Source organism: Poromitra crassiceps (assembly GCF_964638095.1).
Source record: "Poromitra crassiceps genome assembly, chromosome: 26".
NCBI classification, from domain to species: Eukaryota; Metazoa; Chordata; class Actinopteri; order Beryciformes; family Melamphaidae; genus Poromitra; species Poromitra crassiceps.
In genome coordinates, this window is record NC_139640.1 from 3,942,366 (window position 1) to 3,968,546 (window position 26,181).

At 42.4% G+C, this 26,181-nt stretch overlaps 1 protein-coding gene across 1 annotated transcript in view; it reads left to right on the forward strand.

Annotated features, from left to right (window-relative positions):
• Positions 1 to 15,810, forward strand: part of LOC310798896 (glutamate receptor ionotropic, kainate 2-like) — a gene marked incomplete at both ends in the record, with an annotated part of 373,179 nt that extends 357,369 nt beyond the window's left edge. Inside the window, one exon of the mRNA XM_083661456.1 lies at positions 15,640 to 15,810. Coding sequence (XP_083517582.1) covers positions 15,640 to 15,810 — 171 coding nt within the window. The remainder of the gene's footprint in view (positions 1 to 15,639) is intronic.
• Between the last annotated feature and the right edge of the window lie 10,371 nt (positions 15,811 to 26,181).

Consider the following 26,181-nt stretch of genomic DNA (forward strand, 5'->3'; position numbering starts at 1 on the left):
TGCAAACAACCACTATAGATGATAATAACAAAGGGAAATAATAACATTTAGAATTTTGGATTGTTTACACTGATTTCAAGGCGGTTGAAATTATTTTTCGGGATGGTTCCGGGGTGGTAATGTCATTCTGCTGCTGCTGTTGTTTTGGTAAAAGTAATGCAAAAGTAGTGTAATAAGTAACGAGTTACACTACACAGAAAGTAATATTGTAAAGTAACTTATTACTTTCAAATGAAAGTAACTAGTAATATGTAGTATATTACATTTTGAAAGTAACTTGCCCAACACTGTTCCTCAGTCACAGTCATGGCTTGATCCAGTAGATGCTCTCAAGCCTCGCTGGGCCACTTCTCTGTCCATTTATAAACGCAGAAAAGAGCTCAATCCACAGAAGCGCGCGCGAGCCTTCCGACCGAATAAGCAGCAGGCTGATATCAACAAAGCCTGTTTCACTGCTTTCAACACAATGTCTCGCATGTCTCAACATGCAACTACTCTACTAGCCACTACAAATGCTATAGGTTAGCTATTGCACAAATCGGGTGAGCAGATAGCTATGGTTAGCGAGACGGAGAAGAACTATTAGCCTATTTCATGTCAAATCCCAGCAAGAATTTCACAGATAGTGACGTGCAGGGCAGGTGAGGAAATCATCAACCAAAACCAGCACACAATTCTTCATAAAATGAAAAAGAAACATCATATCACCTTCACATTAACAGCTTTGGACACTGTTTTGAACGAAGTTCAGCAAGATATTTAGATTCAGATTTGATGACGGTAGGTGCTATGGACAAGTAGCCTACTGACATCAACTCAACTTTAATTTTGGTGTTTACGCACATTTTCAACACTGGTGCAAGCGGTCGTATCGACATCTGGATTGATCAGAACGTTGGCTGGGATGTTTCTTGTGTTTTAAGATCTCATAAAAGATGCACCTTTTTGCCTTTAAATCTGCTTCTGAGTAAGGCCTTGGCCACACTGATCCGTCAGAAAATGGACAGAACCGATAGACGGATAGATTTATGTCCGTTGCATGTACAAGTAACCTACTTGTACAGCAGGTGGCGGTAAGCACCTTGAAGGTGTCAGCGACCCGCCTATAAACCGAGAGAAGAAGAAAGCTGGCGTCAGCTAGCTGTTAGCTCTGTGCGCTACGTTACTTATGTGGCAATAAAATGCCACCGAATTACCAGATTAGATGGTGAAATCAGACGGTGACATTGACTATCACGTTGTACAACAGCGGGATGGTGTACACAGCATTAATTATAGCCTCCTTCACCGCCATCTTCTTTGAAAAGTTGAAACAAATCTCGGAACGCCTCCTCTCGAGACCTCGACTCTGATTGGCTAAACGGACAGCGACTATCCGACCATCCGATACGTCCATCCAGAAAAAGTTCATCCCTCTTCAACTTTCTGTCCATCAAAACGTATGCAAATTTACTGGATACGTACGCTTCTGAGTGCTCCACGGACAGTCGGACAGCTGTCATTGAAAATGAATGGAAGTGAACAGAGAAATGAACGCACACGGACAGACACCACGGATCAGTGTGGCCAAGGCCTAATGCAACACAGGAAATCAGATATTTGTTGAGAAGTTATTATCGTAGATTGATAACAACTACCATCCTTTTCAATTTACTCATGGTCTGCTTCTCCGCAGCCTTTGGTAGAAATACTGTCTAGCTAACAATAGGCAGGATTGTTGCTGAGTACAGCAGGCTATAATGGAGACGGATGAGTAATACAAAGTGATAGACACTGTTCTATAACGGCATCTCCAAGGCTGGCATTTTGTGGTTATTTATCTATTGTGAATGGACCAAACAGGCCACCCAGACAATGAAACTCAAGGTTCTCAATTCACAGCACTATTACACCTACCTACCTTCCAAAGCTTTGTGCATGTTATTCAAATGCACTGGATTGTTCACACTCTTGTTCCATGCACAAATGCCACAACTATCACGTGTTATGCACACTAATAACGTGTTTTTTGCACCCTAACATGCACCCTGATATGAGGAAAGTGTGCTTAAATACTTGCTACATTGTGTCACTGGTTTGCTTGGTACAATACTGCAGTTTTCCTGAAATAGTAATTAGGCAGGAAAAGAAGCGTTCGACTAACATTAAATAGGGTTAGACCAGTATGAGTTTGTAATATGTTATGTAATATGTATTGAAGCTGCCAATAGACAATATGTGCTGATGTTCATTATCTGTCCATTTGACAATGTAACTCTTTTACTGTAGGTGGGTTATCTGAAAATAATAATAATAATTAGTATAGTATATATATATATAGTATATATATATATATATATATATATATATATATATATATATATATATATATATATATATATATATGACACTATATATATATATAAACTATATATATATATATATATACACACTATATATATATATATTCCCAATTTCCCCCAAGGGATCATTAAAGTCTTTCTGATTCTGATTTCTGATTCTGATATATATATATATATATATATATATACATACATATATATATATATGTATATATATATTCCCAATTTCCCCCCAGGGATCATTAAAGTCTTTCTGATTCTGATTCTGATTCCTGATTCTGATATATATATATATATATATATATATTATATATATTATATATATTATATATATATATATATATATACTATATATAAAGGGGGGGATGAACATCCATATATAACATATCGGTCTAACCCTAAATGTACTTATTGGTCCTAATTGAGTCCAAAAGAAGGAAGGGGTTCTGTAATGTGCATCTCCTGGATCACACAGACCTAATTGGAGTCAGGCTAATCTGTATTTTGTTTCATTGCTCCAGGCTTCTAATGTAATTGAATACCACCTACTTTTACAATCTGGGGTTGTTTTCTTGCCATGATGCTGAAAGTGTCAACTTGAAAAATGTGCTGCTAAGCATCTCTTTGTTGTGTTTCACACGCTCCACAGCGCACACACCCTGCAATTTGCATTTTATAATTACTTCTGTTTTGTAACATTAGAAAGGAGCAAAAATAGCAGCTAGTCATTTATATAATGGGATGAGCCATAGGCTACCACTCTCTTATATAATAGATGAACTGTTATAATAGGGATTTTAATAGTTAATAGTTAATTAACTAAGTAAAGTTAATTTAATAGTTAGCTTAATAGTTAAATACACATGTTCTCACCGTGTGTGTGTGTCTGTGTGTGTGTGTGTGTGTGTGTGTGTGTGTGTGTGTGTGTGCGTGTGCGCGCGCGTGCTTTGGAGGTTATTGCATTGACTAATTTGGGATTGTAATACTACGAGATGAGAGAATTGATGAGATTAAATTATCCACTTGTTAAAATGTTATAAAAAAATATGAATAAACATTTGATAAGTTTACAAAATGTAGGCTTCTGCAGGCTTGTCATTTTGATTTGTCCACCCAAGGCTATGAAGATTTTTTACTTTATTTCTAGTCTGTTCCCTATAACATGCCATCATCATTGCCACATTTTCCATCTTAAAGTATTTCATGTTGCTTTTTTAACTTATTTTTCAAGTATTTCATGTTGCTTTTAAATGCAAGTACTTATTTGATCTGAACTGAAGACAACTTTGGCCAGATGTAAATATTTAGCTGTGCTCCTTATGAAGCACACTTGAACTCAATGGCATATCCAGAACAAAACAGATAGCCTACAATGGTTTTTATTTCCACCCATCATTTCATGGGTGCAAATTAAGCAATACGCCACAAGAGCCCGTGGTTCACAGTAATCCTACATCACCTCTTAGCCGTTGTAAAATCATTGTAAATCACAGCCTCACAGGGCTTATTGCTTTTTTCAAACGGTTACTACATATAGCCTACCTGGTAAAAGATGCAATATAGACCTTTTTGCACAGCGTTTCCAACTTCCATGATTGGACGTTGGAAACCCTCATTAATGTTTTGCTTTCACCTGTGTTTACCTTACCTTTTCGACACAAAATGGCTGCTGTGAAAAAGGCCCATTGACAATGAATCAACCGTTCTTCCGCACAGCAGTGTAGTCCTTCAAGCCCGCATCCAGTCAGTTCAACGTTCGATGAGTGCCTGCTGTATAGACTGTTTTCATTGAATTGTGTTGCTAGGGAACAGATTGAAACCTCGTTTAATTCATGTCAGCTATTGTGTTGGCAAACACTGCAACAGGAAGCTAGGGGCAATTTAGAATGTTTTGTTGTCAAGTTAAAACCGTCTATAGTCGCACGTCATCTGTGCTATACGATACACTAAGGAGATATGCCCAGAAAAACAACGCAAGTTACGCTGGAAACAGTATTGCCTCCGTAGCTTAGCTGCAAGGATAACCCCATTATTGCTGAGATATCAACAACCAGACAGATAGATTTTAAAGCTGATGAGAGACACCGGTTCTGCATGAGAACTGCCCCCAGAAAGCAGGCCCGCCCACAGCACTCATGATTGGTTCTCTGATGCAAGGCTTCCAACAGCACCACCTAACGTTATGCAAAGATTTAAATAGTAATATTCTCAGTCTTACAGTAGTAAAACGGATTAAGACTGAGGGCTGAGTCTACAGCCTCCAGAGAGACTTTACAGCGGGGAGAAGGGACGAGTAGCAGCAGGCGTACATGAGAGAGAGCCGCCCCGCCATAACGTAATTACCCTAGTTAAAAAAATCGATTTTACGATTTTCGTTTTTTTAACATCGTCCTAACTAATTAATTCGATTACGATTCAAAATCGATTTATCAAGCAGCCCTAGTAGAAACACCGACTGGAGGGGGTCTTTAAGTATGGAGATGGGTCCAGGTCCAGGAATGGGTCCGGAAGACCTGGATGCTAACACTGCCGGTTCTTTCATCTAAATATCAAAGGGATTTTAGTTAAATGCACGAAATAAGGTCGGTGGTTAACAAACGTTTATGAAACAGTGAACTTTGTGTTCAGCAAGATAATCTTCACAAATGAGGCCCACTTTTATGAATTTTGACATTTACATTTTTTTTTTTTGCAGTTTTCAGAAAACGCTTCAAAAGTCATAAAAGTGGTCTGCAACTGATGTTTGTAGTCATTGTAAAAGTGAGTTGTGTTGCCTTTAGCATTAGCTTTGCTTTCATACAGTACAGTTAGCTTTGCTTTAAAGTAGGTTTAATTGGTCAAGACAAGCTATTGCTAGCTCACCATGAAATAGTGTAATGTAACGTTAGCCGATATCGGACTGAATTGTCAAATCATAAGCAGTCAACTGGCGGAGTGGGCTGATTCAAAGGTCTGGACCCAGGCGAGTAACGTTAACATTATGGATTTGTTGCATAATCTACTAGTAACATTCATTTGATAACTGATTCGATAATGTCTATCAAATGCTAACAGCTATCGCTATTAGCAACACAACTCACTTTTACAGTAATCATTTGAACTTCATCACAGTATAGAAAACAATACACAAACTTGTATTTACCGCTTGTTGGTCACAAAACTCCAATCCAATCCATATGATCGGAACCAGCATGACTAGCTTCTTCTGTGTTGTTTTATGGCAGTTTGCGCGCGCACACACACACACGCACACGCACACGCGCACACACACACACACACACACACACACACACACACACACACACACATGCATATGCACACACACACACACACACACACATACATGCAGACCAAGTAAGAGACGAACAAACATCTCATTGGTTGAGTTATCCATCAGGGGCGGAAACCAAACAACCACAACCTTTTGGGCCAACTTCCTGGTTTTGAGTGTTTATACTGATAAAGTGTCAAAGTAAACTGGTTCCAGTGTTTTCCAGTTTTTCAGCCAAGTGTTCAAGTATCTGGTTTAAGTGTAAATCGGAGTGATCGCCTGTGGGTAGAAGCTGTTTTTGTGTCTGGTGGTTTTGGCGTATAGTGTTCTGTAGCGTAGGGGAGTTCAAACAGATCGTGGCCATGGTGAGATGGGTCAGGTTGGCACTGATGATTTTCTCTTCAGTCCTGACTGTCCGTTGTAGTCTGTGCCTGTCCTGTTTGGTGGCAGACCCAAAATAAATAAATAAATAAATAAATAAATAAATAACACCAGGTGACGATGACACAGAGGGAGGACTCAGATTAGCCAAACTCACAAAGCGGCTATTCATTTAGCGCTCACCAGGGGGGCCGAGAGACGGAGAGACATCGCAGCTCTTCCCCATCCCATCTGCATCACAGCTTCACATCTGCTCCTCCTCCATTCAAGGCCTGCAGCCTGCCAGTTCATCCTCACAGGTGAGGAACCTTCTAAACTATTTGAGGAAAAACAACCAGTGTTCCGTTTAACGCAGTCCATTCCAGAGTCATGTTTACCTGCTTCCAGAACACCATGCAGGATACCTCAAACGCAGTGTTGAATCGTTTTCACTTTTGAATGATCATAATATACTTTTTCAACCATTATCTCTCCCGGCGACAGGAGGCGTATGTTTTCGGAGGCATATGTTTTCGGGGTTGTCTGTCCATACATCCCTTTAATGTGATATCTCAGGAATGCCTTGTGGGAATTTCTTTACATTTTTGAAATGTCTATAGGATAAAATGATGAAGTGATGCCATTTTATATACCCAAAAGTTCAAAGGTCAACTTCACTGTGACATAATGTTTTGCCTATCACTGTAGCTGAGAATCTTTGGTCATTCTACAAAAACGGTGGAAGTGCTGTCACTTACTTTTCCAGACACCAAAATCCTTTTAAGTTGACATAAAAATCACATTAACGGAAGGCTTTGATGATTGTCAACCCGCTTTGTATCATTATAATCTTGGTAATATAAAGCAGATGGACAGTGCTTACCTTCTCTATAGGTTTTCTAAATTGAGAAATCTATTTTCTTCTGCCTGCAGAAACTCCGCCCCCGCCAGGTATGGGTCATTAACGCTTGTTAAAGTAGCTACGAGCAAGATCTTCGATTGTTATTAAACAGTATAATTATAATATTGATGCATCACATCTTACCTATAATAGTAGCTGAGACCAAAGCCGTGTGAATCGGAGATTGCTCTCTTGATGATTATAGAGTCTGTGTCTGTCTACTAACCTCGCGTCACCAGGGGGCTCTCTCTCTATCTGTCTACCGGCAGGCCGGATAAACCCGGAAGTGAAACGAAACGGTTCACGGCAGATGCCTGCCTTCTGCCGTTTCGCTCTGCCTAGCAACAGACCATAAACAAGGAGAATGCCATGCAGGGGCTTGCTACTCTCGCGAACATCTCTCGTTATATTCTAACAATTTTTTGGGAAGTCATTTTGTTATTTTGTGGTTATGGCCGAAGTGGCTGCCGCAAACCGTTTCATTTCACTTCCTGATCTGCCCCGGCCACAGACAGAGACAACGCTGGCCGATTCACTCGGGGTTCAAGCGAGACTACTCTGCGTTGGTCTCGTCTACTATTAGAGGTAAGATGTGATGCATCGATATTAAATTTAGACTGTTTAATAACAATCGAAAATCTTGCTCGTAGCTGCTTTAGGGCTCTCGATGCGATTGTCTGTGTGGATTTCCGCATACAGAACAAATAAAAATGAGATGCAACAGCTGCCCTCGAGCAGAACATCTGTTCATCAGAATGTCCAGAATGACACATTTTGTGACACATTTTGTGTCATTCTGACATGGAAGTGCCTGGAATAAACTGCAGAGCTCTCGGCGCAGGAAAATGAAGACGAGGTAAAGGCTGCCCATCTGCATATATTACCCACATTGTAATGATACAAAGCGGGTTGAAAATCGGCAAAGACTTCCATTAATTATATTATGTTCAATAAATAAAGATGTCCTTGCAATGATAAAACAAAGTTTATTCTTCTGATGTTCAATATTTGACAGCCGTGGGTAATGTCATTATTTTTCGGGATGTCCGTCGTCCGTCCCTCTCTCACGAACGTGATATCTCAGGAACGCTTCGAGGGATTTTCTTCAAATTTGGCTCAAACATCCACTTGGATTCACGCCCGCCCCCTTCTCATGATTTGTGATGTAATCATGAGGTTTTTTTGGTGGTAGTGTTAAACTGGTGCAAATCAAATCAATTCATAAAATGTTGTTTAAACGTTGTTTTCTTTTTTAACATTTTTTTTTATAAAACCATCAGTCCTCTGTACTTCTCTGTAAAAATGGTCTCTGAGTGAAGACAGCATTTGAAGAGTTCATTTGCAAAAACAGGTATCTCCGTTTGTATTTTTTATGGTTTCAAATTAGATATTGATGTATTTATATTGTAATAAATTTATTGTTGGTACATTTTTACTATCAATCCCAACTAAAACATATTTATCTGGTAATTTTCACCTAAATTACCTCAAAAATGTTTTGTATGTGCAGTACAGGGAGTATCAAACAGGTGTTGTTTATTCATTTTAAGAATGGCGTTTACCTGTTTTTGCAAATTAACTCTTCATTTGTTTCTCACTGGAAATTATTCACTGTAATTATACATGTAAATATATCGAGAAGCTTCCATTTAGCAAAATAATAATAATAATAATAACAACAATAATTGTTGTTGTTGTTATTATTATTATACGCATAATACCTTTGATTAAATTCCTTCAAAGTCTACATATATGTTATGAGTCTGGACAGACATGGATGTAAACTGAAACTTTTGACTTGTGGGCGGAGGCATACAAACATGTCTCTGAATAACATTAATCCATTTGGCTCTCTTCAAGTGGGCAGCTTTTCCTCTGACCTATCCCAGAGTGCTGTGCGGCCGGCAGTTTGTTGGGTGTCATAAAAGCGGTGTAATAATCCACTGACCCTAAACGGCCCCATCAATCCAACATGACAGTGCAGGCCCGGCATGATGGTCAATGTGTCCCCTGAGCAGCGGTGGAGTGGGCCCCGGTGTCCCCCAAAGCCTGGAGCTTTTTACGGCTGCTACTGCTAAAACATCGCCATTTAATTTCACGGGTAAAAAAAAAAATCAATAGCCAAGAAAAACGGCTCGAGAGTGGCTCAGACAATCTATCTCTGAGAAAGAGACCATATTTGTGGTCATTTTACAGTATTTGCTGCGGGTGCGCGACCTTAAAATTATTGTTATTTGTATTCCTCCAAGAGGGAAAAAACCCCCCCAAATACAGCGGTACTGAGTTGCAATGCGATATGCCTGCAGTGATGGGCAAGCTACTTGGAAAATGTAGTAAGCTAAGCTATCAGTTATAGCTAAACTACATTGAAGCTATCCCCAGAGAAATGTAGCAAGCTACTGTAAGCTACGAGCAACATGGCAAAAGCAGCTTGCTACATCAAAGCTACTTTTTTTCTCACATTGAATCAACTTCATGTCAAAGAACAACTTTCCACCAAACAAATAGGCAGGCAAAAAAAAAATCTTATTTTGATTGTTTATTATATTATAAAACATCTCTCACTGGCACAATATTCAAAAACAGACAGCTCCCTCTGGCTCTGCCATCTTTCAAAGTTTGTTGCTGATGTGACTTCACCAGCACATGACATACTTTGCCCTACCCTTAACCAATCATCGGTCTTCATTGCCTAAACCCAATCAGAGGCAGAGTAGTGCCTTCTTGCTGCAAGAGAGGCAAGGATGCTAAAAAGCAAGGATGAGACAACAACACTTGTTGTCCGTCATAATGGAACTGGAAGTGCTTTATTGGCTACACAGGCACACTTGACATATGCAATGTCTCCTCCTGTTCAATCCAAAACACAGCAGAAATCTGTACAGACATCACAGAAAGATATGTGAAGTAATCATGTGCAAATTACTCAAACGAAATCAACATCATTTGACATTGCAAAAATGTGTCCACTTTCATGTAGAGACCATAGACTGTATAAAAGATATGGCCAGAGGCATTGTTTTGTCACCCATTGGCTTTCGGACTCCAGTTTTGAAGCCTAGAGAGTATGGCCGTCACCATCTTGGGGTTCTTCCGCAGCTTGCACGAGACCAGGAGCCGAGTTCACCAGCTGGGCGTAAAAAAGTAGGTCTTAACTCTTACGCCGGTCTTAGCTACGCCCGACGACGTGATTTGAATTTACACCGAGTGCACCAAGCCTGACTTAACATGGTCGTAGCTGCGCCCGGTCTTTAGGCTGCGGACGTGCGCGTTCACGTGAATACGTGCTTGTCGCCAAGCAACACACTTCTCTCAGACGAGCTCGAGACAGCTGACAGTCAGCTCAAACTTATAGAGTTGTATTCAAAACATAGAAACGTTCTCACAGCTCAATTTAACAGCGCCAAACACAAACAAACAGAAACAAGATGCATGGAATTTGATCGCAAGCGCAATCAGTACTGAATGCGATGGCGGACTGTGCACTGCGGGCAGTTGACGAAGTCAGGAAGAAATGGAAAGATCTTCCGACGCATCCGCTTTTAAAAACCCCGCCGACGAGCGGAGGTCCTGCACCCAAAACGTCCATTTACAGCACATATCGATCGATATTTTTGGAGAAGATCGCATCACAGGACTGAACGGCACTGACAGCACAGCCTTGGGTGTAACTTTTACGCCTGCTCCATACCAGACGTAAAAGTTACACCCAGGCGCAGCGCATACAGGGCTTAAGACTACATGGTGCACTAGTCATAAAATTAAGTTAGTCGTAACTTTGAGTTCTACGTCGGACGTAGCGTTACACCTAGGCGTACGCCCAGCTGGTGCACTCGGCTCCAGGGGTTTCCCAGAGCAGCAGCTCTGCCGGCTGATGGTCAATAATCGGCAAACACTCACTGGACAGGCGACCTTGTCAATCACCCCCAAAACAACGTCTTTACCATTGTGCATTTTACTCTAAACTGGTGAGTTATATACAAAATTCACCCTCCGTATACAGTTGTTGTTGAAAGATGAAATTAGCTATATATATATAGACACAACCGTTTTTTGAACCAGGCTGTAAACATGTTTAAAGGAACACTCTGCCCATTTTCAACCAGCTTTGTATCATTAGAACATCAGTAGTATATCAGAAAACTGTAAACTGTTTTGAAGTCTGTCATTTAATTTGACAGTTATTGAGTGTTAAAGTGTGGACCAGTGACGTCACTGGTCCACACTAACTCAAATGAATAACTCATTAACTCAAATCAACTCAATAACTGTCAAACTAGATGAACGATGAATAGTTTGACAGTTATTGAGAGTTGATTTGAGTTAATGAGTTATTAATTTGAGTTAGTGTGCACCAGTGATGTCACTGGTCCACACTTTAACACTCAATAACTGTCAAATTAAATGACAGACTTCAAAACCGTTTACAGTTTTCTGATATACTACTGATGTTCTAATGATACAAAGCTGGTTGAAAATGGGCGGAGTGTTCCTTTAATCCTGTTGTATTTTAACATGGGGTGAACAGGGCTCACTTTTGAAGCCGGCCTCAAGTGGCCATTCGAAGAACTACCATTCTTATCACTTCTGAATAGGATTCATCTGTCCAAGCCTGGTAGAGACAGAGGTATTCCTGGTTGTAATAGAGTTAGTGAGGCCAGCCCATAAACAGCATCATCAGTGGTCATGGAGGAAGACAGATGGTAAGGATAAAAGCACTGGAACGAGCCTCTGATGACTATAAAACTACTGGAGCTCACGCTGTTCACCTCCATACAAATATAATAGGGTGTCGCAGGAATGAGTCCAGAAGACCTGGACGTTAACACGTTCGCTTCTTTCATCTAAAAGCCAACGCGATTTTTGTATGGGGATTTTGCTAAATGCTTGAAATAAGGTTGGTGGTTAAGAAAAGTTTATGAAACGGCAAACGTCATGTTCAGCAAGATAGTCTTCACAAATGAGGGACAGCTTTTATGACTTTTGAAGCGTAAATGTGATTTTTGAAAGAAAACGCTTCAAAGGTCATACAAGTGCTCCTCATTTGTGACCATTATCTTGTTGAACACAACGTTAGCTGTTTCATAAACTTTTCTTAAGCACAGACCCCATACAAACATCTCCAACAATAGGTAATCCCTGCAGTACTCTATACAAGTAGTAGTAGTTTATCATTGATGTCCAATGAAAACCATTTATCTCCAATGTATCTCTTAACCCCCCCCCATGAGAAATGAATCACCGGGTCATACCAAACCGTTTGGTCAGGGGTGTTGTTGGGTATAGTTGTTGAATAACGAAAATCAAAAGTAAATCAAATAAATATATATTTGATCCATTCAAATTTGTAGGACCCTCCTCTGCACTCAAAATGATTAACAGTGTACCCTCCCTGAGACCAAATTTACAAAAAGCATCACCCTCCCCTATTTTCCTCCAGTGACCCCTTCCATAAATAACAAAATGGTCCGTTCGTTTGAAGGATTAGGCTGAATGCTCCTCAGAGAATTGAGGAAAAACCTCCTGGGCTTCTTATGAAACCAAAATAACATCCACAGCATCAAGTCAAAAATGCCCTGTGATCAACCTAAAAAACAAGGCTGTTTTTCTTGCTTTCTGAAAAGTTGACATTTTGGAGACGAGTGGTTTTCATTGGACAGCAGCGACGTTATGAGAAAAGAGCAGAGAGGGTGAAGAAGCAGCAGTTTATTCATGAGTCAGACGAGATGTAATATGCATCAAGAACTAGAGACCTGGCACCGCTGAAATCTCTCTGGGGATATTGCTCACTAGGAGTGTGTGTGTGTGTGTTTGTGTGTGTGTGTGTGTGTGTGTGTGTGTGTGTGTGTGCGCGTGCGTGCGTATGTGTGTCTTTACATGTAGCTACTGCACGTCTGTATGAATGTATGCTCAAGTCCCGCCATCACGAGATTGCCCATGGAGCCTAAAGGCCCAATTATACTCCATTTTCATCCGTAAATAAGGGCGTCCGTTTCAAACGGTGTAATCGTCACTGCCCACATACTTCCATGCGTCTTTCACGTCGGTGTGGATTTTGAGCAACACAGCCAGTAGAGAGTCAAAACATTTCTGCCAATGCTCCCGCCCTCGCTATTATAGGATTTCAGAATTTTCAGCCACCCCAGACGCCGAAGAATTGGCGGACTCGTTCCATCAGCAGCATCCCCGCTCCTTTTTCCGGCGCTTTTGTTGTGGGCTCTCACAACCCTCCATTTCTCCTTCGCCACCTTCCAATTAATATCCATCTCCCGTCCAATCTCCTCCCAGCTGTTCTGCTGCAAATGCTTATCCCTGTGCCCTGGTCGAGGTAACATCATATATATGTTTGTAATTTCTGACTAGCTCGCATAACTTCTCTTCGAATCGTTCCGCCATGTTTTCAATGCCTCTTCTTCTTCCTCGTATCTCGCTGTTCTCACTTGAACTATTGGCCACACTGCCCCCATGATTTCCGGTGGTACAATGGTGGTACTACTCCGTTTCGTCCGCAAAGCTAAGCTTTCAGATGACGGACAGAAAACGGACGAAATGAACGCAGAGTACGGACAGAAGGCTCTGCCCGTCTCCGTCTCCGTCTTTAACGTTGAGTATAATTGGGCCTTAAGGAAGTGAATTCATGTTTACATTGTCTTTCTTTCTTTCTTTCGTATTTAGTTTCTTTAGTGTTGTGCTGTGTGTGTGTGTGTGTGTGTGTGTGTGTCCACTGCAAAGCACTGATTTCCTTCTTACCTTCATTAATCCACTCTACCAGATGAAGCAGACCATCTCATTTAAGCTGCCATAGAGTACCGCGGGGATGACGTTTTTGTGAAGCCCCGGACATGTTGAAGCTTATGCGGAAAAGTGAATAATGAAAATCTGAAAATTGCGTAAAAAAAAACGCATTTACGTTTCAAAAGTCATAAAAAAAAAACACGATTAAAAAAAACACGATTTCAGACGGCAGCCCGTCTTTATTGTCACACGAACACACTACAACACATGCATGCGGCCACAACACACACTCATGCTGACGGTGGCCGGTGAAATATGTCCTCTGCATTTGACCCATCCAGGCTTGTCCTTTCCTCCAGGGGGCAGGCCAGGAGCAGTGGTCGCTTTTTCTTTCCAGCGCCCGGGGACCATCATTGGACCAACTTCAGATGTTGTCGTCACTGGTCGGATGACGATCTTCTGCATGTTTTTTTAGTGGGGGGTTATGTACGGAGGAACCCCCTGGGGGGTACGGGGAGAACATGCAAACTCCACACTAAAAGTGATTCACTCTTCAGAAGATTATCCTGCTGTTGAACACAAATTACCACTCCCATAAACCTTTCTTAACCACAGACCTTATTTTATGCATTCAAGTGAAATCCCCATTCTAAAACCCCATTCACTTTCCCCCTGAAGATCCAACATGCTACCTCTGAACTCATTCATGCGGGGCTCTATAGTTGCTGGAGCAGACAAAAACCCTAACCCTTAAATACACCCATAAGCCCAGTTTACCCCAAAGATTCACAACGAGACAAAACCGTTGCAGGGAAAGTTGCAGTGGTGTAACCTGGTCCGTCTCATCTCGACTGCGTCGCGAGCAATTCGGCTTTTCAAGTCGCAGGGGCTGGTTGCAACTAGTAGTTGCAAGCAGTTGCAAGTTGCAGCCAGTGTCGTGGTGAATCTTTGGTCTAAACTGGCCTGTACAGTAAATACACCCTCCTACAGAAGCAACCCAATCGCCAGAATGAAATGTCAGCGTTGAACGGCGGTTAATTTGAAAACATCGCTGCCTTTAGTTTCCAACGTCAAATGGAAAACAATTTGAACAACTTTGTTCAAATATGTTTATGCAAGTACAACAAGTAAAACAACTTTATGTTTCGGCAAAAAAAGCATAACCAAAATTGCCTAAAGATAACCAAATTTGCTAGTTGCACACCCTGCTAACCCTGCTAACCCTAACCCTAACGTTGGAAAGGCAGTGCGGTTAATTAACAACATTTTGTTGTCCCCCCACCAAAGCGGGGGGACTACGGATCGATCTCCATCTGTCCGTGCCAAACGTCCATTAGTCACACTGTTGTAACGTTGACATTGTGCCGCTAGGGGGCGGCATTGACAATAAATGGGATTGACCCAATTGGGTGGATCTACATCAGCGGGTTCCCAAACCTTTTCATCGTGGGACCCCAAAAGATAAATTGTGTGTCTCCCTGGGACCCAAACTCACAAAAAAACATACGGTAATGAGTTGCCATGACAACCAGTTGGCGACCCACCCACCCCCCATGGGCCCGCCATCCAAATTGGGTCCCCGACCCATAGTTTGGGAAACAGTGATCTGCATCACTGGTGGGGGACATGCTTACCATTCGCTTGTTTAAAATATATGTTGAGATCATACGTATCCGTGGATTGCAGAAACATATAGTATAATGCTGACATTTTATTCTGGCAACTGGATTGATCTATGGATTGCCAGCAAGGACTACCAGCTACATTCAGCAATCCAATGCAAGCCTGCCTTCCCACTTCAACATCCCTCGTCCCCCCCATCCTTCCCAGGCAGGCGTCCTTGGCTGGCATCCCCTCTGTTCCCAGCCTGCTATACTTACTGTGTATTTCACCATTTCCCCCCAGCTCTGATGGCACTGTGTCTGTCCGGGGGATCGAGAGGTGGCTTGTTCTGCTGCCCATAACGTTTGGCCGGGCGGGTGGAGCGGGGCTCTCAAACCCTTTTCTTCTCTCTGTCCCTCCCTCTCCAGAGGTCCTTCTGCAGCGCCATGGTGGACGAGCTGCGGGTGTCCCTCAAGTGCCAGCGCCGGCTCAAACACAAGCCCCGCCCCCAGCCGGCCGTCATGGTCAAGACGGAGGAGGTCATCAACATGCACACCTTCAACGACCGCCGACTGCCAGGGAAAGAGACCATGGCCTAAAAGACACAAACACAGACGGACACAGACTCGCAAATCACTTCTTCTGTCCGTCTCCTGTGGGTTTGGAGGGGAGAGGGTGCTGGGGGGGGGGGGGGGGGGGTTGTGGAAGGGTTGAAAGTTCGGGTTCGAAGGTCGAGTCGTTGAGCTGTTTCTTAATAATTAGCGATAGGGATAGAAGAGATCCAACCATATTTCCTGTGGAAATAATTTTGAACCTGGGTGAAATTCTTCAGTGAGTTACCTCATTACTCTCACCACCTTGGCGAGACACGGGCTGGGTTGGGGTGGGGGTTTTCAGTGGGAGAAAGAGAGAGAGGAGAAAATGGAGGCAGTCCCTTCCGTAGGAGTATCTTAAGACGATTTGGACCTACTGTAACCCTCTCTAGTAGAGGTCTTCACAGGGTCCAAAATGACGGACCCGGACCCTAAGGGGCCGGTGAAATTTGTGCCCGGACCCGACTGGACCCGTCTATTATTAGAAAGCTGAGACCCGGACCCGGACAGACCTTATAAATACCGGACCCGGTGTGGGTACCGGATCGACTCAGCCTGCCAGATATGTTTGGGGTCCCGCGACTACAGATGACATCACGGCTTCACGCATTGTGATTGGCTGTACATTGGGCACGTGGGGCTTAACCAAAGACGATGGGATTTCAAGCAAGACACCCCAATTTCATTTCAACTCGTTTCCTGTCATTTTGTCACGTGGGTTTTGCCCATGGTTTTCCACGGACACGCCCACTTAGGAGACCTTCGGCAGGTCAGTCTATTGGAGTCAATGGGAGAAGTGAACGTGATCTCAGATTATGACAGATTCCCTCATCATTCTAGTCATCAAACTAAATGTTCTCCCCATTTTCCGAAGCCACATATCTTCTGAACGTTCAGACACTAAAATGGCATTTTTCAGACAGACCGATCAGGAGAAAATTTAAGTAGTTCAAGACCGGTCTCTGTCTCAGCAACACACTCTCACGAGATTTGGCAACAGGAACTCACGTTGGCGCGATTTAAAGCTAAAGCTACATATGAAGTTCGTAGATATAGTAGCTAAATCTGTGGTTGGAAAAAAAATGCCAATGTCGGACGGCTTTAGATCAGCTAACAAGCTAAGTTACTGATGTTATCAAACATTTGGGCCTGATAATACATAAAAAAAAGTATGAATCATACAAACATTCAATCATCAGGATTCAAGTGTACAGGTGCATTTCTCATGAACATGAGCCTTGCTTTTTGAAAATACGTGTGAGAGCGTAAAAATACACTTTATGCTAGGTAATGTATGCTAATAACATATCTACCATCTTGTAACCACATGAAACATGGTGTACACACTTTCAAACATTTAAATCAGCTGGTAGCCTATATGATATTCTCTATAATGCTTGTGTGCATAATACCAGTGTATTTAGGATCATTGAATGTGTGTGTACGATTAATATTTTTAATGTATTTATGTGCTCAAATGTCCAACATCAGTTGCTTAGCCATAGGCCATATTAGCTTGTTAGCTAAAGCTAAACAATGTAATTGAATGGCAAGCGAACTAGCCAACAAAAACCACAATATCACAAGTCACAGCCATTTTGTTCATGACTTATTTAGACTCTAACCAGACATTTCTTGTGGTAAAACACAGTGATAGTCTTCTGTTTCATGCCAAGCTAACACAACAAGCTCTATAGGCTGATGTTTATAGTTCTTCCCCCTGAGATCGGTTACATTCCCCAGGGTTGATCTGGCTAGTAAATTGGCTAGCTGCTAGCTAGCAATTTGTCCATTAGCAAACATGATGGTCAAGCTAACACTCTCTAATGGTATCAATGTTATAAAGGTATCTGACATTATCCATGTTAGATCGTCAGCTTGCTTGCTTATGCCAACAAATATCGACGTCACCGTTTGGCAGCTGCATCCAATCATAACGCGTGAAGTTGTGATGTCATCAGCAGTCGCAGGACCCGGGAGCATTTCCGGTAGGCCAAGCACAGCCGGCAAAGAGCGTGGAAGGAAAGAGACGACACTCCGGCCATTTTTGGAAACAGAATGCGCCTCGCAGTGGTCAGCTGCGGTAGCGCTGGCCCCTATAATCAGCCTCTCTAAACAGTAACTCAACGGGAGAACACTCTAAACTTTGGGGATTCACATCTTTTCCGGGCGTACTGCAAATCTTGATTGAAGTGGTGTAGTGCAGGGATGTAAAACAACAACCATATTATTGTGGAAACTAAGCAAAATTTTTCGTTTTATTTTTTTATTTTTTTCAAGATAAATAGCTAATGAAAAGGACCCGAGGTTCAACTCCCGTTGAGTTACTGTTTAGAGAGGCTGATTATAGGGGCCAGCGCTACCGCAGCTGACCACTGCGAGGTTCTTTTGGCGCTGTCACGTTTCCAAAAATCAAAAATGTCGGAGGCTGCTGGGCGCTGATGTTGCAATGGGGCAATATGGAGCTGCCATTTCTTTCCATAAAAGTTCTTTGCATCCGGTACCTCCCCGGGTTGGGTCCTCGGGTATTCGGGGGTCTGTGCATACCCGAAGACCTCTTAGTAGGTTCAAGTGCTAACCCTTCTGATAAGTTCAGTTTAAATTAGTTATTTGACGATATAAAAAGTCGCAATTGACAGCTGTGACAGCCGCTCACCGGGTCCACTCGGGTCCTATTGGGCACGTTATTTCACTGTCGGAGACCCGAGACCCCCTCGGCAACGCGGAGCCGGAGTCAATTCCTTTGAATGGACCAGGTCATCGGGGGTTCGGGTATACCCGAATATGTCTACTGTCCTAGTTGCTGCTCAACCAGTCTCTCTCAACCGCACACGTCTGCCCAGGCTGGCTGGGCAGCACCGAGAGGCCCCATCGCGCAGGTTTACCAACCAACCAACTACTACAAGACACTTAACGGCGAGGAGACTTTGGAAAGTTTACTTGTTTATTTTGAAAAATTTCAATTAAAAAAGAGGTTGTGAATAGAAAAGACCAGACGGGCTCACCTGACTGAGCCTTTCCAAATTCAACCCCAAAGCCCAGGTAGACGACGCAGAGCTCAGCTGCTCCCAACGTGTACAGAGAGGCATCATTTAGTCACATTATGATATCGAATCAACATCGAAAAATGGATATAGTGTATCTCATCCATCAGGCAATAAGTGATCTCATTTATTTGTGTTTCAGAGTACTAACACTTATAGTCTTTAGGGGGTGGGTGGGTCTATAGGGAGAGTATATTTTAGAGGCAGAGTATACAGTCATACTACGTACTGTACCGAGGAGATGAGACGTGGGAAGGGGCAATATAGTGAACTGCTGATGTCCATGGATCAGCCGGCTATCAAGTGGTCCCATAAAGAGGACTTTATGGAGGTGCACACCCTTAACGTCAATACGGAGAAATCTTTAGATGAGTTAAAAGAACTTAAGGTGTGGCTCACCGGAAGAAAAAAAATCTCAGCAATCACATGATACACAAACTCTATTTATTCTATTCTAAAAAATATTTATTGTTTTTATTTATGGATTCCTTTATTTATATCTTCAAGGACTGGATTATCACTACAGCAGTAAATACACCTCACTTCAACTCTGTATGGGTACACACAGTTTTTAATACTATTAGTATTATTATTATTATTTCCCCCTGTTTGCTCCGTGTCAAGTCTCCCGTTTCATTTTGTACTCCCGTGGCTTTTTATTTGGCAACAAGCTCCACATTGTGCAAATGCAATTTCTATGAAAAAGTGTTTTTGTACGAAGAGAATCAACATTTTGTAATAATTTTTATCAACACGAAATGTACCGCTAGTGTCATCCATGGCAGAGGGTTGTAACCGCAGGCCGCGTGGTTTTTTTGGTAGTTCAGGAAGCTTTCCTAGACAGTATGGGCGCACCCATCCTCCATGGACCGGACTCACACCAATTGGCAATCTGGCCTCCAAGGAATAGAGGCATTCTGGTCAAAAGCATCAGTGACATACGTTTTTTTGCAGAACGAAGAAAAGTGAACTATTTTTATCATGTAAAGGAATCATATAAAGATATTTTTACTTCACATGAAAGAAGAGTAATGGCAATACTGATTAGAGCAAATATATAATGTAGGCTACACACACAGAGGAAGGGAAGAGGACTGCCAGTGATGCTTAACACTCTACTACACCCCAGAATACCAGACTGCTAGAATCCAGTGCTGAGAAATCGTGTGTAAATGGTTTTAAAAGGGAAAAAGATGTATTTAAAAATAATAAAAAATAATAATAATAAACCAATAAAGAACACTTAACTAATTTTGAACTTGTTGTGAAAACAAAAATGGAGTGCACACAGTTTACCCTTTGAAGTTGATGCACAAGTTTAAAGAAAATAAAAAAGTATTCACAAACTTTTTCCTCGTCTGCCTCTTTATTGGATATACTGTATTAGCACACTTTAGCAGCTGGGATCAAACCTTGCTGAGAACAAAGAGTGAAACAGACAGCTGGAAAGCTCACACTAAGAGGAGAATCCATATTTTAGATGAACAGTATCACATTCAAATAAAACAACATCAGGTGAATAACATTGGGAGCCCATTTCTTTGTCTTAATATGTAGGTATCACAATAAGCCATATTTTTCATACATTTTAGTCATATTTCTGCAATTGTTGTAACTGTTGTTTTACAGTATGTAATACCTTCCATTTGCTCTGGGTATTTATTGCTTTTGAGGGTTCGAGTTATGGGGGCAAGACCCCATAGATAGAGTCTGGGACCCCATAGTCCAGAACACCTGTGGGACCCCCACAAATAAAACGTTTTTATTTTTTCCAAATAACTAATTTTTCAATGTAAGAATTAGTATTATTTATGTTGTTACAAATACATACTTCAGCATGCGCTGGGACACATCATCAGTGATGTTAGCTGGGGTCGTAAGGTGTTTCGGGTGTCAACATCATACACCCTCGCCCAGTAGACCCAGCCGAGGCCGATTAAGACCCCGACCCGCGTCCCAGAAGCAGCCGCTCACGGATCACCCCTCCTACTCTGTCTGCAACGTTGCCCGCGGAAGGGTTGATCATGCCCAATCTGCTGCAATAGAGCCAGTGCTACATCGCAGCATTGCAAGACCCTTCGGTGCATGGAGGCTCTAAGGCGCTATGGGTTGTCTCCCGGCCGCTTTCCTCCTTCGTCTCACCAGGCCGTCCCGGGGGTGATATTTTTTTTCGGATGATGGCGAAGGCTGGAGGCACCCTCTCTGCCTGTGATTGGCCTAGCGTCAAACGTTCATCCAATCACATTCGCTTGGCTATCCTGCGTCTCTTTCTACAGTCTGTGGTCAGACAGACAGCAGTTTTGCTTGCTAGCATGCATGAAAGACGCCACTGTGTGTTTATGTTTTTGATATAGTCTGGTCTCTGGTTTATAATGCTGTCGCTACTCTTGGCAGTGCACGTATGTAGCCTACAGAGAAATAAAAAAGAAAAGATAAAAGATTAATGTGAATTGATCAAGGGTTATATAAAAACAGTGCCAATGCCCATTTACTCATTCTAACACAAGAGTGACATGTATTTGAATTGAAATATGTATCAGTATGTGGTGTTTGCCCAGCCCTTCATTGGGAAATGCAGCTTTATGGAGTGGGATCACGTGGAGATGGTCTTCAGACACTTTGATGAGATTGACAGTAAGTAAACATTGTTTCAGATACATGGTGGAGTTGTGGAAAAGTGTGTGAGTTTGGAAGAGGAGTGCACCATTAGGTGGAGACATAGCAGTGTTGATTTCGTAGACGAAAACTGAGGAAAAATGTCGACTACCTATTTTCACTGGTGAAAACTAGACTAAAAATGTTAGGGAGGGACGAATTGGGAAGAGATCCAATCAGAAGAGAAGAATAAGTTAAACATCTGTGTCTGTATTGCACATTCAAACCTTAAAACAATTCCAGAATAACAGATTAATATATCTTTACAATAAGTTTGGAAATTCTAATGAATAGTTACGGTTTTCTTTGACTAAGATGAGATGAAAATACTTAAGACAGTACCATACGGGGTACGGTGGTGCAGTTGGTAGCGCTGTCGCTTCACAGCTAGAAGGTCCTGAGTTCGATTCTCACCTGGGCACTGGAGTTGTGACCCCCCCATATCTTCAGTGCCTACTGCCCAGGTGGGCTATCTCGTCGAAAGGGCCTTTCTGTGTGGAGTTTGCATGTTCTCCCCGTACCCCCCAGGGGGTTCCTCCGTACATAACCCCCCACTAAAAACATGCAGAAGATCGTCATCCGACCAGTGATGACAACATCTGAAGTTGGTCAAATGATGGTCCCCGGGCGCTGGAAAGAAAAAGCGACCACTGCTCCTGGCCTGCCCCCTGGAGGAAAGGACAAGCCTGGATGGGTCAAATGCAGAGGACATATTTCACCGGCCACCGTCAGCATGAGTGTGTTTTGTGGCCGCATGCATGTGTTGTAGTGTGTTCGTGTGACAATAAAGACGGGCTTCCGTCTGAAATCGTGTTTAGTTGATGAAAACTTGACTAAATAAAATCAGGATGAGGTTGACTAAATATGATAAGAGCTTAAGAGAAAGTGGATTATAGCTCACTCAGATAAACATGTGAATGTTGTCTGATATGCAAAGGTTGTTGGTTCAGTCCCAGCCTCAGGCAATTTCTTAAAAAATACTCACATTATAAGCTGCAGCAGTGATCCTTCTTTATCATCACCAGTAGTTTGAACCCTGATAGAAATAAGCTGATGAAGGAGACTAGTCAGTCCCTGACCAGTTAAACTCACTGGGACAAATCTCACCTGTCTCACTCTTTATGCTCTGTGTTATTGTCAGTGTGAATACAATGTGTAGAAATCAGAAGCTTAACTCACAACAGCTCATAGCTCAGTCGGCTGAGCAGCTGCGTCACTGTCTCTGTCTGACAGGTAGACTGTTGGTTTGTTTCCTGATGGAGGTGACATATTGCAGCACTGCCCTGTCTTTAACATCACCAGCGTAGCGCCTCCTACAGGCAGATACGATACACAGAGCGACACAGCGCCTCCTACAGATCATATACTGAGTCTAGAGCAGTTTTTCAAAAAGTAATTTTTATGCCTAGCTACAGCTAGGAGGGACCAAAAAACAAAAAACGTACTTCCGATGTCAGTAATATTTCAGCTCTCTGTGGTTTTCTGTCTCATAACCCTCAGCTCATCTCTCTACAGAGGTCAGGGGGGAGAACATCCCCCCCCTTAGCTCCAGGCAGTGCCAGCGGACGGGATTAGAACCCACAACCTCTGGCCCCGGTGTCACTGTGTGTATTATTCCTTCACACCACCAGCTGCCCTTCACACTCACAGCTCTTCTCCGGGCGCTCTTGTCTCTTCCCTCTGCCTGTCACCATTCAAAACTGACTGAGGCTCGAACCCACGACCGCAAAATTGGCTGAGGTCTCAATATTGCCAGGCAGCAAGCCTACTCTCTGTGCCACCAAGTCAGACTGATTGAATGAGGTTTTCTCAGGGCTTTAAATGACTCTTTCCTCTGACTGTCGACATTGAAAGCTGACTGAGGATCGAACCCACAACCTCAAAAGACACTGAGGCTCAAACCCACAAGCGCTAAACTGCTAGACAGCAATCCAACTCTCTGAGCTAGTTGGTCATAGTGATTAAGACTAGAAGATTAAAGTAAAGTCTTTATGCATCTTAAAATATGTTTTGAAGGGACCTTTTAAGTTGAATAGTATTTGAGTTTCTATTCGCCTTGCACAGAAAACCTTTTACTTTTATACTTTAGTACATTTCAGAGCCTGTACTTTTTTCCTTTTACTTGAGTAATTAAGTTGAATCAGTACTTCTGCTTTACCAGTCTTTTTTTTACACAAATAACTGTACTTCTACTTAATCAGAGCAACAATGTGATTAAATTTGGAATGACAAGAAAAAATTACACGTCTGTGCAATAGGCTAAGTAGGCCTAAATAACTCAGATACAGGGTTTGCAATTGTAACGTTCCATATAATGAAGTATCTCATGCTTGTTGATTTAATGATTGTTTTGCACCTGCTGCTCACGTTTGAGATACTTCTGGCTTGCCTGGAAAGAAGGTGGGAGCAGCCGAGTACAGTCAGCCAATCAGAGGCAGAGAGGGGCGGGTCATGCCTTCGCCTAGCCTTCGCCATCATGGGAAAGAAAATATCGCACCCCGGGCTGAACCAGGTCAGGGAAGCCATATTTTTGACAGACGAGTCAAAAAAAGATAAATGCTGTCAGCGAAGAGCTTTGAGTACGAACGGGAGCTGGTGGTGCGATGGATGTGTCGACCACATCGAGACGTGGAAACATGCAGGTGGCTGGTTCAATTCCTGCTCCACCACCACTACATGGAGCTTGTCATAATGTCATTCAAAGATCCACGGCTTGTTTGGAAAGATGACACAATGAGTATGAAAGACAATGAGTTTTGTCAGATGTGACTGGGGAGGGCATTCCAGAGGGAGGGGGCGGCTGCAGCAAGGCCCTGTCAGAGGCCCCCCTGTCATAGATTTAGCAAAGAGATACCTGTGATGCTTGTCAAAGTGAAAGACAGTCAGATGGAGATTTTAAATGGTGAGCAATTTATTTTTATTTTTATTTATTTTTTACTACTGGGGGCACCTGGCCCCCCTGGCCCCCCCCATTAACTCCGGCCATGCCAACACTTTTTTCACACCTCTCTCACTCTCTGCATAGGTCTCTCACCCAGAGGAGACCCATGTTGCATTCAGGTACAGTCAGTTAGATTCAGCTTGAGGGATGGTGGTGGTGGTTGCTTAAACCTGCGCTAAACCTCTGGTGTCACTCCACATTTACTCTTTAGGCTTTAGGCAAGGCAAGGTAATGTTGTTTCTTATTAACTTTTATGACTGAAATGTCATGTATGCCTAGTGGATGAAATTCAACTTGGTTGCTAAAAGGGGTTTAGCAACCAAGTTTGTTTTTTATCATAAATTTTTTATTTTGTAGGCAAAACATACATATATACATTACATACATTATCCTACGATTACCATACAATTATGAATAATTATTATAAACCCACTTATCCCTCTACCCACCCAATGCCCTCCCCACCCCCCACTCCCTACCACCAATCCGGATATTGCAACTGACTATATAAATTAAAACAAAAACAAAAACAAAAACAGGCAGACATCAAATAAAAATAATCACCTAATCAGAAGACCTTTTAACTTCTAAATTAAATCTGGTATCTATAAGTTAAATCTATGAGGTAATTTCGGCCTCTCATGAATGCACACCATGTGGTGTTAGCAACCAGATGGCTAGTAATGGCGTCAACCCTGTTACCATTCTAGGGTAACCAGATGGCTAGTAATGGCTGCCAACAACATTTTTCGTCAACCCTGTTACCATTCTAGGGTAACCAGATGGCTAGTAATGACTGCCAACAACAGTTTTCGTCAAACCTGTTACCGTGAAATAACCACGGCCTATTAACACAGCATTTTTATGGTTGGATTTGTGCTGCAGCTGAAGATTTGTTTTTTTGGCTGAAACTTGCAAACTGTGTAGCTAAGCAAGACAAAGTACAGGGAGACATCATTATTAGAAAATAAGCCCAAGGTGGTCAAGAGTCGAGGCCCTGGATTCACCTTGTTGAGGCTTATTTTGCAATAATGAATGGCTCCCAGTACTCTATCCCATACAAATTTAATCATAATACCTGATTAGTAAACACTATAGCCAACAATCCATCCAGCTACATTTGATTGGTTTGTGCAGTATTATTGCAGTATTTAGCATGGTGATGATTACCTTTTCACTCACCATTTCTTTTGGATCTCTGTGCTTATGAACCAGGTCCAGCATAATTGTTCACTCTTGTTATGCTATGCCTTCAGGCAGGAAATCATAGTCATGAGGTCAGTCTGATGAGGATTTCTTTAATATTTAGAATATTGGTTTTCTCTCCTTCTTTCTCGTACCCCTCCCTCCTATTCTCTCTCTCCCTCCCCCCCTCTCTCTCTCATGAACATAATGGGCTCTATTCTCCCCCTGGCCTTAGGCGCTAAACTGGCCTTGAACGCAAAAAAACACGCTTTACGCCTGCTGACTGAGGAAAATACCGCCATGTTTTTACGCTCCGAAATGCGCTTTACGCTGAAGAGGCGTGGCGCAGTACCAGAATAGGCCAGAATGGGCGTTTCGGCCTTAAATACCAGCCTTAAAGGAGGACTTACCCCCTAGATATGTATTAGAACAGTGATTTGAAAATACCTATGGAAAAAACCAAGAAATGACATATGCTCTTGTCTATACTGGACTCTTTGGCTCTGTTGAAGTCCAGATTTTTTTTCTGAAATCGACGCCATTACAGTTTGC